Source organism: Myripristis murdjan, chromosome 4, assembly GCF_902150065.1.
Source record: "Myripristis murdjan chromosome 4, fMyrMur1.1, whole genome shotgun sequence".
In the NCBI taxonomy this organism is placed as follows: Eukaryota; Metazoa; Chordata; class Actinopteri; order Holocentriformes; family Holocentridae; genus Myripristis; species Myripristis murdjan.
Genome location: NC_043983.1, coordinates 17,889,867 through 17,904,987, shown reverse-complemented (window position 1 = coordinate 17,904,987; position 15,121 = coordinate 17,889,867). Strand labels below are relative to the sequence as shown.

Below are 15,121 nucleotides of genomic sequence, written 5' to 3'. Positions count from 1 at the left end.
GCCTGCTGTATTCAAGTTTCAGCTCAGCGGTGTGTGAAGAGTGACAGAGTTAAGAGAAAAGAGACCAACGACGAGGCAAATCAGAACAAGTGAACATGCTTTCCCCCACCCCTCCAACACACACGCTTTGATCAGTAGCATGTGAAGCAGCTACTGTAGATGTAAAACAACAGAATGTTGGTGGAGAGTTTTTCATGATCTGATCAGATTAACAAACAAATGAATCAGCCTCAGTGGAATGAATAGCTCTGATCCAGAATCTGGACGCAGCTGTGTGTCAGCAGCTACATGCTGAGTCAGAGGACACCCGGCAAGGCCCCGTTAGGAGAAACTGCACAAAACTGAAGTGGGGGTGGGATCACCCAATCAGTGTGAGACATTACTATGTTGCTCTTTAGCCCAATTTTGTAATCCACTGGCATGTTATGTGACTTTCTGTTTTGCCTGAATGGCCTGAAGAGCTACTCAGGTCCTCTGTGGCCCGTGACATATCCTGTTGCTATGATGTGTGAATCCGTTCAGAAATTATGAGCCTTTTCAGAGTCAGAGTTTAGCACCATTTGTGATCAGATGCACTGGGATTAAAAAGTGCACGGCTCATTATAAAACAAAAATACTGTGACAGTTCACAGTACATTTACCTTTGAAAACATAAGACATAAAACAAACTCAACAACCCGCTGTAACACCTAACCACTGTTCACTCCTTCACATAGTCAATTGCATTTCTTGATCTAACAGGAAAAATTCAACATAAATAATGAGCTGCTTCTATTTCTTGATGTGATTTTAGAAAAGGCCCGTCTGAAAAAATGTGTTTTTACTAAGATAATCTATGGCCATTTTGTAGGCATGTGGGTGAATTTAACCCACTGGTAATTTTTGGTACATACATAATCCTGTTAATAATCATAATCCTGTTAGAGTTCATCTATTTTCCACATGAAATTCTGTCATGTTTTCTAGTATGTGCATTGATCCACACACATGAAGTGGCAATTGTGGCAACGTTGCATTTTGTCCTCTGGCATCCCCTGGTTAAGAGCATGACAGAACGTACTTACTGCTAAACATGAAGACGTAGCGTGCAGTTCCACATCAAGACTCATCCTCCTGCCTCAGCTGTACTTCTTGTACATACTGCACAGTTCTGCCAAATCTCCAGCAAGCACAAATATCAAACAGTGGTATGACCTTGCTAATGTTTCATATTACAGAAAATTACTACCCTCCCCTTTGAGGTCATTTGACTTGGCACAAAAAACAAACAAACAAACAAACAAAACAACGACAATATGTTCTACAAATTCTTGTGTTTAGTCATCTCCTTGGGCTAGCCTGACCCAAATGTTGCACTAATCAAGTCAAGTCAAAACACTGGCAGGGGAAAAAAAAAAAAAAAAAAACTGGACTTTTGAGGCTAATGCTGACACTGATATCAGGGAATTAAAAAAAAAAAAAAAAAAAAAAAAAATATATATATATATATATATATATATATATATATAATATATTATATATATATATATATATATATATATATATATATATATATATATATATATATTATATATATATATATATATATATTATATATATATATATAATATATTATATATATATACCTAAACACTGACATACACACATTTTTTGCAGTTATCCCTCAAATGTGGTCATTACACAAAGATGTGACAAAGACAGGATATTGTACAGTTTAACAATAAACTTTATTGTTGAAAATGACAGTGCAATGTGAAATAAACTCCACAGGGAATTAGTAATTATAAACAACAATATCTGTCTATCTATCTATCTATCTATCTATCTATCTATCTATCTATCTATCTATCTATCTAAATATTTGAATTCATACAAAAAAAAAAATCGTATTGGTGCAAGTCAGACAATATATACGCCCACACTGATATATGTGTGATTGGCCAACATCAGCTGATAATACTGGCCAGCTGATAAATGGGTCAGGCTCTAGTTTAAACATCTGTTCAAGTGTTGCCTTGTTAAGAGATTTTGTTCTATGATTACACCTTGATCAGTGTTGCTCAAGGTGCCGAGTGTCTGTGCATCATAAAGTTCAGACAGTCCCTGAAGAGCCGCTCTCATTAGCGAGTGGAGAGCGGCTGCTGGGTTCGCACGACAGTCTGAGTGCTTTCACCTGCACAGTGAAGGCAGCGCTTCAAAATGACACGCTCCTCATCCAGACCCTTCCATCTACATCAGACGTTTATTTTGGCTGTCATAACCTCGCTGTTTCCCGTATGCAGAATACTCACATGGAATTTCTATCAGAAAAAGCAATTTAGAGTTGCATCAAAACAATTAAGCTGTTTCTGCCCATGGCAATGCATGCCAGTAAGAGCCCACCTTCACTTGGCTCTGATGGCGGCTGCATTTTCTTTAACAATCCTGACTTTTTGTTGCAAAAATGTTTTCAACTAAAGTTTTCACTGTGATGGAATTACAACAACACACCAAGACTGCTGATAGTTTGTCATGACTGAAGTTAGAGTGACGGCAGATGTCAAAATGTGTGTAAAATGTTAGTATTTTTTATATGTTTTACACAGCTTAAAAAGCCTGGGGACAAATAGACCCCAAAGAAACACCTATGCCTACCAAATATGTAGATGACTTTGAAAACATTAAATCAGGAAAAGTAATTAAAAAATGAAACAAAATAGATGCATAAATAATAATAATTAAAAAACAATGTTAATCACATCTTTAGAGAGGTTAAACATTGAATGAGGTGAAATTGGCCCTTCAAAGATAATGGGAGGGTAAAGTGTGACAACAGGAGTGGAATGGACAGCTATTTCCTTCCGTTGGATTAAATGGACGCTGGATGTTGGGTAAGAAGTCTACAGCAAAGTGAAACTGAAGTGTTTTATGTGACTAACTGCCCTGTGAAGCCTGTTGGCAAAATTTAGCCGCAGCTAATTACTGTAATATAAACTGTATATTAATTGTAATATAGTGTAGTTTGATTTAAGAGGTTTTGGTGTCAGTATTCAGTCTTAATGTGAAATGATTCATAATTAATGAAATCCCACTGGTGGAGGTGCAGGCTAGTACTGAACATACTCTTTAGCAGTTGTTTCTGCTATACTCATGTTAATAATACTCTGCTAGTGTGCACAGTATATGGTCAAATACTACTGCTACTCCCACCACTGCTAGTACAGCTACTAAGGGAGCCAGTCAGTCTTGTTCATGAGTGACTCGGTGCACTGTTCATGATCCTTATGTGACTTTATGGTGTTCACTCAGCGTTTACTAGATATCATTATATTTGCTTCCTTACACAATGACTTGTTTTCAGTGTATTTAATGGCATTCTTTTCAATTGTGCAACCACCAGAAACGTGCCAGTGGTTTAAGTGAAGGCTGGAAATGTGGCACAATACAAAAACTGAACAAACGTTATTTGAGGAATTGAACTGAAGATAAAATTGGGTAAAGCTTTGCATGAACTCGAGGGCACAACACATTCACGCCTGAGCAATTGTTCTCTTAAGAGCCCCATGCGCAATCATGAATACCATTTCAGTCGTTTATTCTTTGGATAAAGCTGCCATTTCTGACAACTCCGTGGACCACTGTACAATGAATTTAAATTTTAAATAAAAGCACTTGACAATTTGCTGTTTAAATTTTGAAGACACTTTTTTGTTTTAATGGAAATTCCCAATAAATTTACACTGTCTCACTGCTGTGTCACAAAAAACACTACATGCATTACAGGTTGATATTTGTGGATACAATCAGTATGAAAATCTTTTTTGGGCGCTAAAAATATATTAAAGCTCGTAGAGTTCATATGAAATGTTTTGCAGTATTGAGGTAAATTAATTAATTTAAGTTTTTTTTTTCTTTGCATTATTGTTATTACTAAATTAATTTATTTAATAGGGGTTACTACAAGCTGTTTCGATCCAAGGTGAGCCTGGAACCATTAACACTTAGTTGTGAAAAATGAACACTGCTCACTGCGAGCTACAGGAAACACTATACAGTCTTTCTAATTACATAACTGTGTCACTGTTTTCCAACAACTGTGTACCCTAATATCTAGACTGATAATAACATTTAGTGACTGTTAGTAATAATAAAGCAATAAACAGTGTAATAACTGGTGAAATGCTCCCTTTGATCATCTGACATACCCTATGTCAGGTCCACTTGCTGCTCATGGATACCATATAATAAAGATAGTGCTGTAGGGGAGTGTAGCGGATAAGCAGACTGTGGGTGGTGCACTCTTTTCATTAGAACCGGCAGGTCAGAGGTCGCAAGACGAGGCAAAGTCCTCTTTCATCAGGCTACTGTTCAAAGGCATGTCAGTGAGCAGCTATTGCTACAGAACCGCATGAAGCCTTTGTCTTTTTCTTTAAGCAAACTTACCTGCGGCCGGTAAATCTTCTGAACCATCACGCAGTGTGTGTATGCCCATCACTATCCAGGCTTAAGTTTGAATAAATTGATTTTTTAAAATTATATATCACATACTATAGCTAATATTTTGACTTGAGTTGATATTGACCAGGCTTATATTGCCTCCATAATGACGAACCTTCAAATATTGAAATGATGGAACCAGAAAAACAAAAGTGACAAGACAATGACAATTTATAAATAATAATTTTTTATTTACAAAAATCATATACTCTTAAATACTGAAGAATAACAAATACTTAAATGCTACATGAAATATTTCCTCATATAATCTGTGATGAACCCGATGCCTCTTACCATAAAAATATAAAAATAAGTCATAACATTCTGAGCCACCCATAGTTAAGCCATTGCCATAGTGCTTTACAGACAGTGAGTGAGACCTGGAAAACATCGTAAAATATCACAGACATAACTACAGTAGGTCCTAGGTACAAAAAAACAAAACAAAACAAAAAAAAAAAACAAAGTGTGTGCTAAACACTTCTGGTGAAATTGTCCAGTGTGATGATTTACAGTGCATGGTGTATAATCCAATAACGAGGGAGCATCAGTATACTACAACCTGAGAAGTGATGAGAAATTTAAAGTACTTTACAAATAGGTTATTGCATAGAATATTTCTTACAGATACAGCAGTTAATATTAACACACTGTGTTATGTTAAAGAGGTGTAGCTTTGACACCCTCTTTAGTTGTCTCGTCTGGATCTTCATCCTTCGACATGGCTGGGTTATCGTACATTTCCAGACTCTTCTTGCTGTTCTTCCGAATCTTTTCATCCTCAGTGGACCTGCAGCACTTGCAGCACTTGCAGCAGCAACAGTGTTTGCCACAGAAGCCCGTCATAGAGGTCACCACTCTATCCCAGGGTGCCAAGGAGTGCAGAGGACGGGGCAAAAAGTCCCAGTTGCGCAAGATACTGGGCAGGTAGCGTGGGCAACGAGATTGCATCACATTTACAATGATCACAAAAATGATCAGAACAATGATGGGCACACCAACACCAACCAGGACCTGCCAGCCCGCCAGTGACAAGCCAAATACAGTCAGAGGCATCACCAAAAAGCAAAGGAAGAGGTAGAATGCAGCAAACCACCGGTATTTAGCCGTGCGGTTCCCCAGTCCTCTGGCCAACCTGATGGGTATCCGCGTGAAGGGGATAGGATACCACAGCAGGATACCCATAATGTTGAAGAAGAAATGACAAAGTGCAATCTAGGAGAAGGAACACAAAAAGAGTCAATCAGATTCTAATGCGCCTCTCACAGCAAATATGAAAAAAAAAAAAATTAGCTAATTCAAGGGAAACCATGTATTGCAACTAACCTGCAGGGACTCGGCTAGCGTTTCACTGGGGCTAGCCATAGCAGCAAGTATAGCAGTGGTCGTTGTGCCAATATTTGACCCCAGGGTCAGAGGATAGGCTCTCTCAAGGCTAATGACACCAATACCTGATGAAGTGAATTTGTGACAAGACATAAGCCATGGTGCAGTGCCAAGTAGACAACCACTTAACCAGACACTGAAGGAACTGCATTGATTGTGCTTGAATTAAAGCTTCAAATGTGAAAACGGGGAAAAGCAGATTCAAACAATTAGGTAAATAATGGAAAAAATCTGACTTACCGACAAGGGGAGTTATAGCTGAAGTGAAGACAGAGCTGCTCTGAACAATGAAGGTCATTCCTGCTCCCACCAAAATAGCAATGTAGCCGGTTACCCAAGCAAAGGGGAAGGGGAAGTCTAGACAAACAGAAATACAGGAGGTGAGCAATAAAACTGATGAAGTGAACATTGTATGGTTGCTCACATTATGACCACATGACCACAGCAAATGAGGATTTCTGTCAAACAGGGCTTGTGCCTGAGCTTTCTCCTTCACACAGCAGGACTGATGAACCTGGAGGTGAGCCAAAAGCAACAGGGAGGCTTTTCCTGTGTTGCTCATCGGGCACCACCATTGACAGACAGATGTGCCGACTATCAAACAGGATGTTTTACACCTATATGGAGATTTTTTTTTTTGTTATGTACCTGTGTTTAGCACCTTCTTGATGACAACAGCCACCTGTCCCTTCAGCATGGAGTTGAGCAGCTTGACGATGAGGATGAGGCAGGTGCAGAGGACAAGTAAAGACAGGGCGAGAAGAATGAGGCCAACAGCCAGGTCAGGAAGGTTAGCATTCGCAAAGATGTGGTCACCTGCAAAGGACAGTTGAAGACATGTTTAACATTAAACTGGCCTCTCTCTCTCTTTCTCTTTCTCTCTCTGTCTAGGCTAGCAATACACAACAGCAGCCTCTTGTGGGTGACTCACTTCATAAAATGCCCTTAACAATCCTTCCCTGATAAATGGAGCTGATAAAACAGCAAGATTGGTATTTCGTGGAAGGAACTGTCTGTCCCTTTAATTCGAACAGAGCCTGAGCACTTAGCAGTCCAACGGCCAATGACCCACAACAAGGAGGTATATTACATAAAGCCAGGCTTTGATCTGAACAAACAGCAGAGAGATGGGCTCTTTGCTTATTTTGCTTGGCTGTTTTAAAACCAAGCACAAAAATATTTGCTTTAATTGGCTGTATGAGACCAAGAAGAGGTGATCACTTAATGCTGATGTGGAGATCAGGTGCTTCAGCAAGACAGCATGAATAGACCTATTGACCAGGTAGAGCGGGCAAGCGAGGGCATTTGCTGAGTCACTATAAGAACTCAATGGTAGTCATTGTCCGTATGGCCGTAAGTCTGGATGTGGTAGAATGAGTCTCTCATATTTCACAGAGCTTTAGTAGATCAGGTAATACTAATTGCTTTGTAGTAGTTTTTTAGATCACAGCTATTCAGTGGGGGAGAGGCATGCTTACATTTCTTGAGATAGATGGTCTCAGTTATGTTCTTCTGAGTCCAGGTTAGGTTGCCCTCTTCCCAACAAATGGCATTGCCTGTACAGTTCTCCACTGTCTCATTATAAAAGGTCTAGGATAACAGAATTCAAAGAAAAAAAGAAGTGAAGCAAAAATGAATACAACACAGTGATCCAGGAAAACAAATACGCAGTAGTTGTACAATTTAGAAGAGCTATCATAATCTAATCATCTTCGTAATCTTTTAAACTATTATGCACAACTTGATACCTTCTATAAAATAGCAAAGGTGCACCTTGACAGTATAACGTGACAACACAATCCCTGGATACAACTGCAATAATATCAATCATTAACCGAAATAAACTGTGGTAAAACGATTGCCCTCTCTTAACACATGCTTTATCTTTATTTCTACTGTTTGAAAACGTGTACATGCAGATGTGCTCAGTGCAGCATGTGGCAAGCTTATTTCTGTATTTGACGAAGCTGCTGCGGATTTCTTACCGTGTTGATCTTCGTTTTACACCATATTTTGATCAGGCTCTTGTTCTTGGCTGCTTCGTCACCAGTGGCAATGCCGCTGATGACAGATTTGTCAAGCTGCAGGAACACAAATTTGACCAAAACGATATGTTACTGAGGGATTTTTTTTTTTTTTTTTTGCTCATGTTGTATTTATTGCTCTACATTTATGACTTAAGATTTGTCTGTGCTTTTACTGCAGTCTGTCAAAGCCTGCGTTATGCTGTTATTGCTCATGTCTCTTGAATGTTTTCATTATCACCGATGCTACCTGGATGATGGAGTCGGTAAGCGGGTCTGTGATGACATTGAGCAGGTCGGGGGCATTCTCCCCACTCTCGATCTGGAAGGAGTCGATCAAAAGCTTGGTGAGCTTGTATAAAACTCCTGTGGCTACTTCCAGGGGCAGAAGGATCAGCACAGACAGCCAGTTGAAGAAATCATGGACAGTAGCACCAGCAAATGCTCTGGAAGGACAACGGACAGTATTCTTGAACAAATTCCAGTATTGTTTTAAGGAATACTACTGCACCATTCTTGTTATCCTGCATGTGTTCAGGGCAAATTATCACTTCACACTCATGTTTACCTGCGGAACTCATTTCGGTCTCCTGCCTGCATCATAGCCACAATGGTATTGGTGACTGATGTCCCAATATTGGCACCCATGATAATTGGCACTGCAGACTGCACCTCTAGCACTAGAGAATTTAAAATATATTATGTTAATGGATACTAAAGCTGTTTTGTTGGGCAAGTTGGTGAATAAATTTGCATGTGTGTGTGCATTTGGCCTCGATCATGCACTTACATCCTGAGGACACCATGCTGACCACAATTGAGGAGGAGGTGCTGGAGCTCTGCACCAGCACTGTGACTAACACCCCGATCACCAGTCCAGCCACAGGGTTGGACAACACAGCACTGTCCTGGAAGATGTCACCAGCAGCCTTGCCTGTGCACACAAATACCCTCAGGTCAAAAACAAAGCAGACACTACTCCGTATGGACGCAGGCATTGCACAAGCAGGTCCGTCAACATTAACGGTGTGTGGCATGATCAAATGAATCAGGTAAATGCGCAGTGATGGGTGTTGATAATAACCCAAAAATTCTGTGTCACAATCCTCCTCTAAATCCCAGTTATCTCCACTTGAGTTTTATGCAGCACAATATGCTGTGTTGAGAGAGAGTAATCAAGACACCAAATGCCATAGAGCAAACAGTCTGTGAATTCAGAGGGGTTCAGATTACCTCCGACTAGCTGGAAGGCAGAGCTCAAGACATCCAGAGAGCAGACAAACATGTATAGGAATCCAAGCAGCATGGCAAGCTTCAATATAGCAGTCAGTACCCTCAAAATCTTTCCCTTCGTGTCCAGGTCTGCAACAACAAATAAAATAAGGATAAATTAATAAAGAATTTAGTCAGCAGCAGGTTTTGTGAAGACATTAAGACATTCTCTGTCCTAACATCATTGTGCACTAAGAATCGTGAGCTGCCTCACCTGACCATTTGACCCCGGTGTCTCTCAGCTCTGGGAGATCCCAAGGATCTTCTGCCGGATCCTCATCCACTAAGTCCACAGTAGAATAAGCCGGTAGAATGGCTGCATCTTTGGATGGAGTGTTATTATCATCTAATGGAGAGAAAGGAGAAATGTTACAAGATGGCACATTGGCACAGTTTCGCAGATGTAACTCATCCCAGAGAAAAGAACATACCAAGAGTGGGAGAAGAATCAGTCCCCACTTCTGGCCTTGGAGCCATGACTATCTGGTGAATAAAGGGGGAAAAAGGTTATAATGACAACAATAATAGAGTTAACAAATAATTAAGCTGAATAAAACAACAAAACTTCTTCTGTGCTGCACACTACATCAGTCCCTATAAATAAATCAAATTTGAATATCCTGATTTTGGCATCAACCTCAAAAAATTATTTGAGAAATTGTATATTATCATATTCTATTTTGAAACATCCCCTCATGACTACCTAGTTTCAACAGCTGGTGTAAATCACCAAGATTGTTGAGAGATAAAAATAACGTGTCAACACAAAAACCAGCGGCAAAACTCTCTTCACCTGCAGGATTCAGGACCTCCAAGTCAGTTTAAATCAGTAAAAGATTGGATAAATCTAGTAATTGCGTGTGTGAATACAATCTCCTACACACTCTTCCGCGGTCTTTGGACACTTGCAGTACTTCTTCATGATATCAAAACATTTAACAAAGCTGCCACAATGTCCAAAAGATAACTGTTCCTAATGAAATATGTGAATATGGGATCATCCGCGCTTTTCAACATGATGATTATAATGCTGGCAGCATACGCACCTGCAGCGGAGTGCTTGTTGCTCAGGCGCTCTGGCCGGTGAACTGGAGGCTGAGGAGGCTTTACCTGGGTTACCTGTTGTGCACGAGAGGCTGCGGGTGCTGCTTTTATAGCGCCGCGCAGGGGGAACCCTCTGCTCTCTGTTCAAAGGTCGTGCACACATGTGCCGGTGAAAAGTGGCCTTACCGGGCATCCTTATGAAATATGGGCCACACTGTTGATAAAACTGAAAATTCCCAGTCAGATAACTTTCCACACAGTGGGAGAAGAACGGCAGTAAAACTGAAGTCCATCACAAAGGAAAACTGGAAAAAAGGAAAATAAATAAATAAATAATGTGGAAAGCTTGCCATATACAGCTTTATTTCTCACTGTACACATCAATGTTTTGGCTCTTTTATTGTAGTAAAGCCTGAAAATATTGTTGGCCCACTACAGTTGGCTCTGTGGTTAAAATATAGACAATAAATAGATACATGAATTCATTAAAAGTAAAAGTAATCAAAATTCAATGTATGTTGTTGGACATTGAAGCATACGGGCCACAAATCAACAATAAAAAATGTAATGGAAAAAAACTTACAATACTGAAAAAATAAATTACCGCATCAAACAAACTCTCATGCATCCAGTAAAAGAAACCACAGCAAATAGTGAAACCACGACATCTAGTGGCGAACACTAGAGCCAAACTTTATTTCATGGTCATCTATCTATCTATCTATCTATCTATCTATCTATCTATCTATCTATCTATCTATGTTGTTTTTTTCAATATTTTTGTTTTGGATGTTCACTGAGGTATAATGAATATTCATTATTTACTGATATGAGCGTGCACTGTCTGTTGTGGTAATTTGTATTTTGTAGACTTTTTTTAATCATTCAGTGTGATCATTCATTTATTTTTGGATTGTGTCATGGAACATACTCTAAATACATCATCAGTTTGCACATACACAGCCTCACTCAAGGCACAGGGCATAGGCCAGTGCATAAGTCAATCATCACCTCAATAGATCTGCCCCCTGGTGGCTGTAAATGGAGCACTCGGTTACTACCCTCATCTACATGCCTTTTAGGAAAATATCTCTCTTCTGTTGGCATGCTCCCTTCTCTAAGGTGCCATGTGCCGTGCATTGATATCCATCCATCCATTTTCCATATCCATTTATTTATATTGAGGGTCACAGAGGGACTGGAGCCTATCCCAGCATGCACTGGGCGAAAGGCAGGGAAACACCCTGGGTGAGGGTGTTTCAACCACAACCACACTCATACACGTTTACAGCATCTTGTATGAAACTCCCCCAAATATTACTGCAATATATTTGCCCTCGGTGTTTGGTGACACACTGGAGCAATAACTGGGTGTAATGAGTGCATCTCATTATCTGGGCAGTGCCTTAATCAAGAACTCAGCATGCTGATATCACATGCCTTGAAGATAAAATTTAAAAATGTGTCAGTTTGATAGTAGTATAATCAGCATAATGTTTGTGACCACAACTGCAAGTGCAATTACACAGGTCCAGCCATGCATCTTAATGCCCAAGAACCTACCTTGCTCCTTACTCTCTCTCTCTCTCTCTCTCTCTCTCTCTCTCTCTCTCTCTCTCTCTCTCTCTCTCTCTCTCTCTCTCTCTCTCACACACACACACACACACACACACACACACACACACACACACACACACGTAGAGCTTTGTATATTTGGCACACATGAGCACTCTCTCTCTCTCTTTCACTCTCTCTCTTGCTCTCTCATGTTTATAGCCTCTGAGATAACACACACACACACACACACACACACACACACACACACACACACACATACACATACACACACATTTACTGCATATTAATCTAACTTTATGGCAGAAGATATGAATATAACAACACAGTATATTACTTTTGGAAATAAATGGAGTAAATATTGTCCTTTATATATCTCTAAAAGATTAAACAAAATTATTTTTCAGTTTGATTCAAACTGTAATAAAATAATAAGTACAGGCTTCACGCCGTGCTTGCCTATAAAAAGCATTCGAGTTGTTGGAGAACAATTCAAATTAAAAGTACTCTCAGAAGTAGTTCAAGAAGTAATTCCTAGTTCTTGTTCAACCAAAAGATTATCAGCTCATTTCAGCTCAAGGTTGCCCTCGTCAGCAATCTTGTCTATGATTTTGGTCTGCAATTAATTCTACAAAGTATTGCATATAATATAAATTATTTCATAAGATTCGTTGAACAGAATGTTTTACTTGGAAATGAGAAAAGTTCTTAATGTTTAAACTTTTATGTTACTATAATAAAGTCATGGAGTAGTGTTGTTTGAGTTGAGCTCTTTTGAGATTATGACTTTGTCTCTGAAACTGAACTCTGACAGCAGATTCTAAGTGTCCACCCTGATGCAAACCATTTTTTTTTTTGTCCCAAGAGCATTGTTTGGGGGAGTTTTGTTTCATTAAACACTCATAATCGACAGAGACAGATAGGACAGGGCCAGAGCAGAGAGAGGGGATGGCATGCAGCAAACCTGGGCTGCTGCGTCAAGGACTTGGCCGTAATGGCACAAGCCCTGTTCAACCATTTTATGCTTGTCAGCAGGAGAGGTATAAAATCCCTGATGTCACTGTGTAACTGTATGTTTTTTTTTAGGTCTTTGTTGAACTGCATGTGGTAAATACCTGTGGCAGTAACCCTTACAGGCCAGCTGCTGGTCCTCATGTAACAGCAACACCGAGTGAGAAACAATGACATAACAATGTATTCAGTCTCTTACAGGATTTTAAAGCGATTAGTCAACACATTAGTCAAACACTTCTTTATTCTCATAGCTAAATTCAGCAAGGGTTGAGAACTTCAGCACAACAGCTCAAGGACAATAATTATAAGCTATTTGACCTGTAGGATAAATAATATAATGGGTTTGTTCTCATGTAAAATAGGACAACTAGTATTCTGCAATAATAATACTAATTATTATTATGATTATAATAAATAAATAATCTTAAATAAAACTTCCACTGTCTAACTGAAGAGCAAAATAATAATATAACATAAAATAACCACTCTCCTGAGCTTTATCAGCCTCATCAATTGCAACATAATGAAATAAGCTGGGCCTGTCACACACAAGCTTTATGGCCTACCAGTGCAATCGGTGCATACGATAAATACTCATCTGGAGTATTTTTGGATGCATCAAAATAATATGAGAACTGTAAAATGCAAGAAAAAAAAGGCAATCCCCAGGTAAAACATTAATTACAGAACTAAAATAAAGATAACATAGCTTCTGTAATTTCTCTTCAAAACACCAAACTTGTTAATACTTAATTAATAAATAAATTCTTGATTATCACTCAAATAAAAATCCTGAAACAGTTTAGATAAAGGTTTGTGGGCCAACAAAAGGCTTTAGGTATTTACATGGAGCTCAGTTTTGTCTGAGTTTATCTCAGGGACATTTCAAGATATTCAGGGTTTGAAAGTGAATATCCATAACCTCCGGATGTAACAGAAAAGTACAGCAAAATCGTCAGCATAGTTAATTAAAGTGACACACTGCTAAAATAAAATATGGCTAGGGGACAACACACAAAGAAAATTGTATTAGCTTATGTATTGAGACCAGAGGCATCACAAATAGTCAATAAAGCAGTCAAGTTATGAGAACTAAAAACTTTCTGTTTCCGAGGTGAGATGAAAAGCAACCAAAGTCCTCAATCTGTCAATTACAATAACACGGCCAAGCAAAGCCTCCACTCAAACACTGCCACATGAAAACTCACTAAAACAATGCATTTATTGCATGCACGTAAATACAAAACTCATGTGTCTTATTTTTGGATCTTTCCTGTTCCTCACACCCTCTGACAGCTGAATAGAGAACACATTTTGAATTTTCAAAAATTTTACTTGGGGGTTGGAGTAGCAATTATAGTGCATTGTGACAAGTACCAGCAGAGTATAAAGTGGGGATACTTCTCTGACTGCATGTAGAAATGACAAAGCAAAAAATGGAAAAACAATCAGAGAGAGAGAGAGAGAGAGAGAGAGAGAGAGAGAAAGAGAGATCAAATGAATAAAATTCCATTAACTATTTTGAGCTATCTTTTTCTTCAAAAAGGTTTTTGAGCCTAAATATGTAAAAGAAACACTTGATTGACCCTGCAACATCAACAGATTTTTTTTTTTAAATGAGGTGCAAAGTTTTTTTTTTTTTTTTTTTTTTTTTTTTCCTTTTTTTTTAATTGCCTCTCATGGAGTTTTATCTTGTTTTATTCCAACTAATTTTCTATTCCTCTGACCCCATACAGCATTGGTTGCTGAATCTGACCATGAAAAGCTTAAATGTTGTTAATTTTTATATCCACATCAGCTCCAAATTTCTCTTTCTTTAAGACAGATTGATCTGTTCTTTAAATTTTGAATCACTGCATATTTGCAGGTGTAATCATTAACTAAGTTCAGAACTGTTTATAAAAATAGATTCTAATGAGGTAAAGTGATTAAATATATGTTTATCATCAGTTACTGATAATTTACTGTTTGTGTCCTCACCTAATGATTTAGTTTCAGTGTAATTATGACCACACGATATTGTGTGTGATAGCTATTATCTCTGCCAGGCAGCATAGCCTGGAGGGGATATTGCATTTGGTTGTGTGTGTCCGTAAATGTGTGTGTCCATCTGTGTGTGTATCTGTCCGCAACTAATTTTGCATATTACTGGGACTAAGAACCTAATTTTTTTTGTGCACAGTTATAACTGTATGATCAAGGACCTCTTGCAGCTATGGTGATTCAAAACCTGTGAAAATCCTGTTTTTTACCACAACTGGGTGCAAATTCCACAGGTGGTTTTTCACACAAGTGAATGACACAGCACAAATGCACACAATACAAATGTA

General features: G+C 38.8%; 1 protein-coding gene across 1 annotated transcript; it reads right to left on the bottom strand.

Moving 5' to 3' along the window:
- Nucleotides 1-5,136: 5,136 nt before the first annotated feature.
- On the bottom strand, nucleotides 5,137-9,635 carry LOC115357969 (sodium-dependent phosphate transport protein 2B-like). The gene is made up of 12 exons (XM_030049731.1): nucleotides 9,590-9,635; nucleotides 9,373-9,504; nucleotides 9,120-9,248; nucleotides 8,677-8,820; nucleotides 8,455-8,566; nucleotides 8,137-8,332; nucleotides 7,848-7,943; nucleotides 7,341-7,452; nucleotides 6,511-6,678; nucleotides 6,103-6,219; nucleotides 5,803-5,927; nucleotides 5,137-5,691 (listed from the first exon to the last, which is right to left on the bottom strand). The coding sequence occupies exons 1-12, from the start codon at nucleotides 9,633-9,635 to the stop codon at nucleotides 5,137-5,139; spliced, it is 1,932 nt and encodes a 643-aa protein (XP_029905591.1).
- Nucleotides 9,636-15,121: the final 5,486 nt, after the last annotated feature.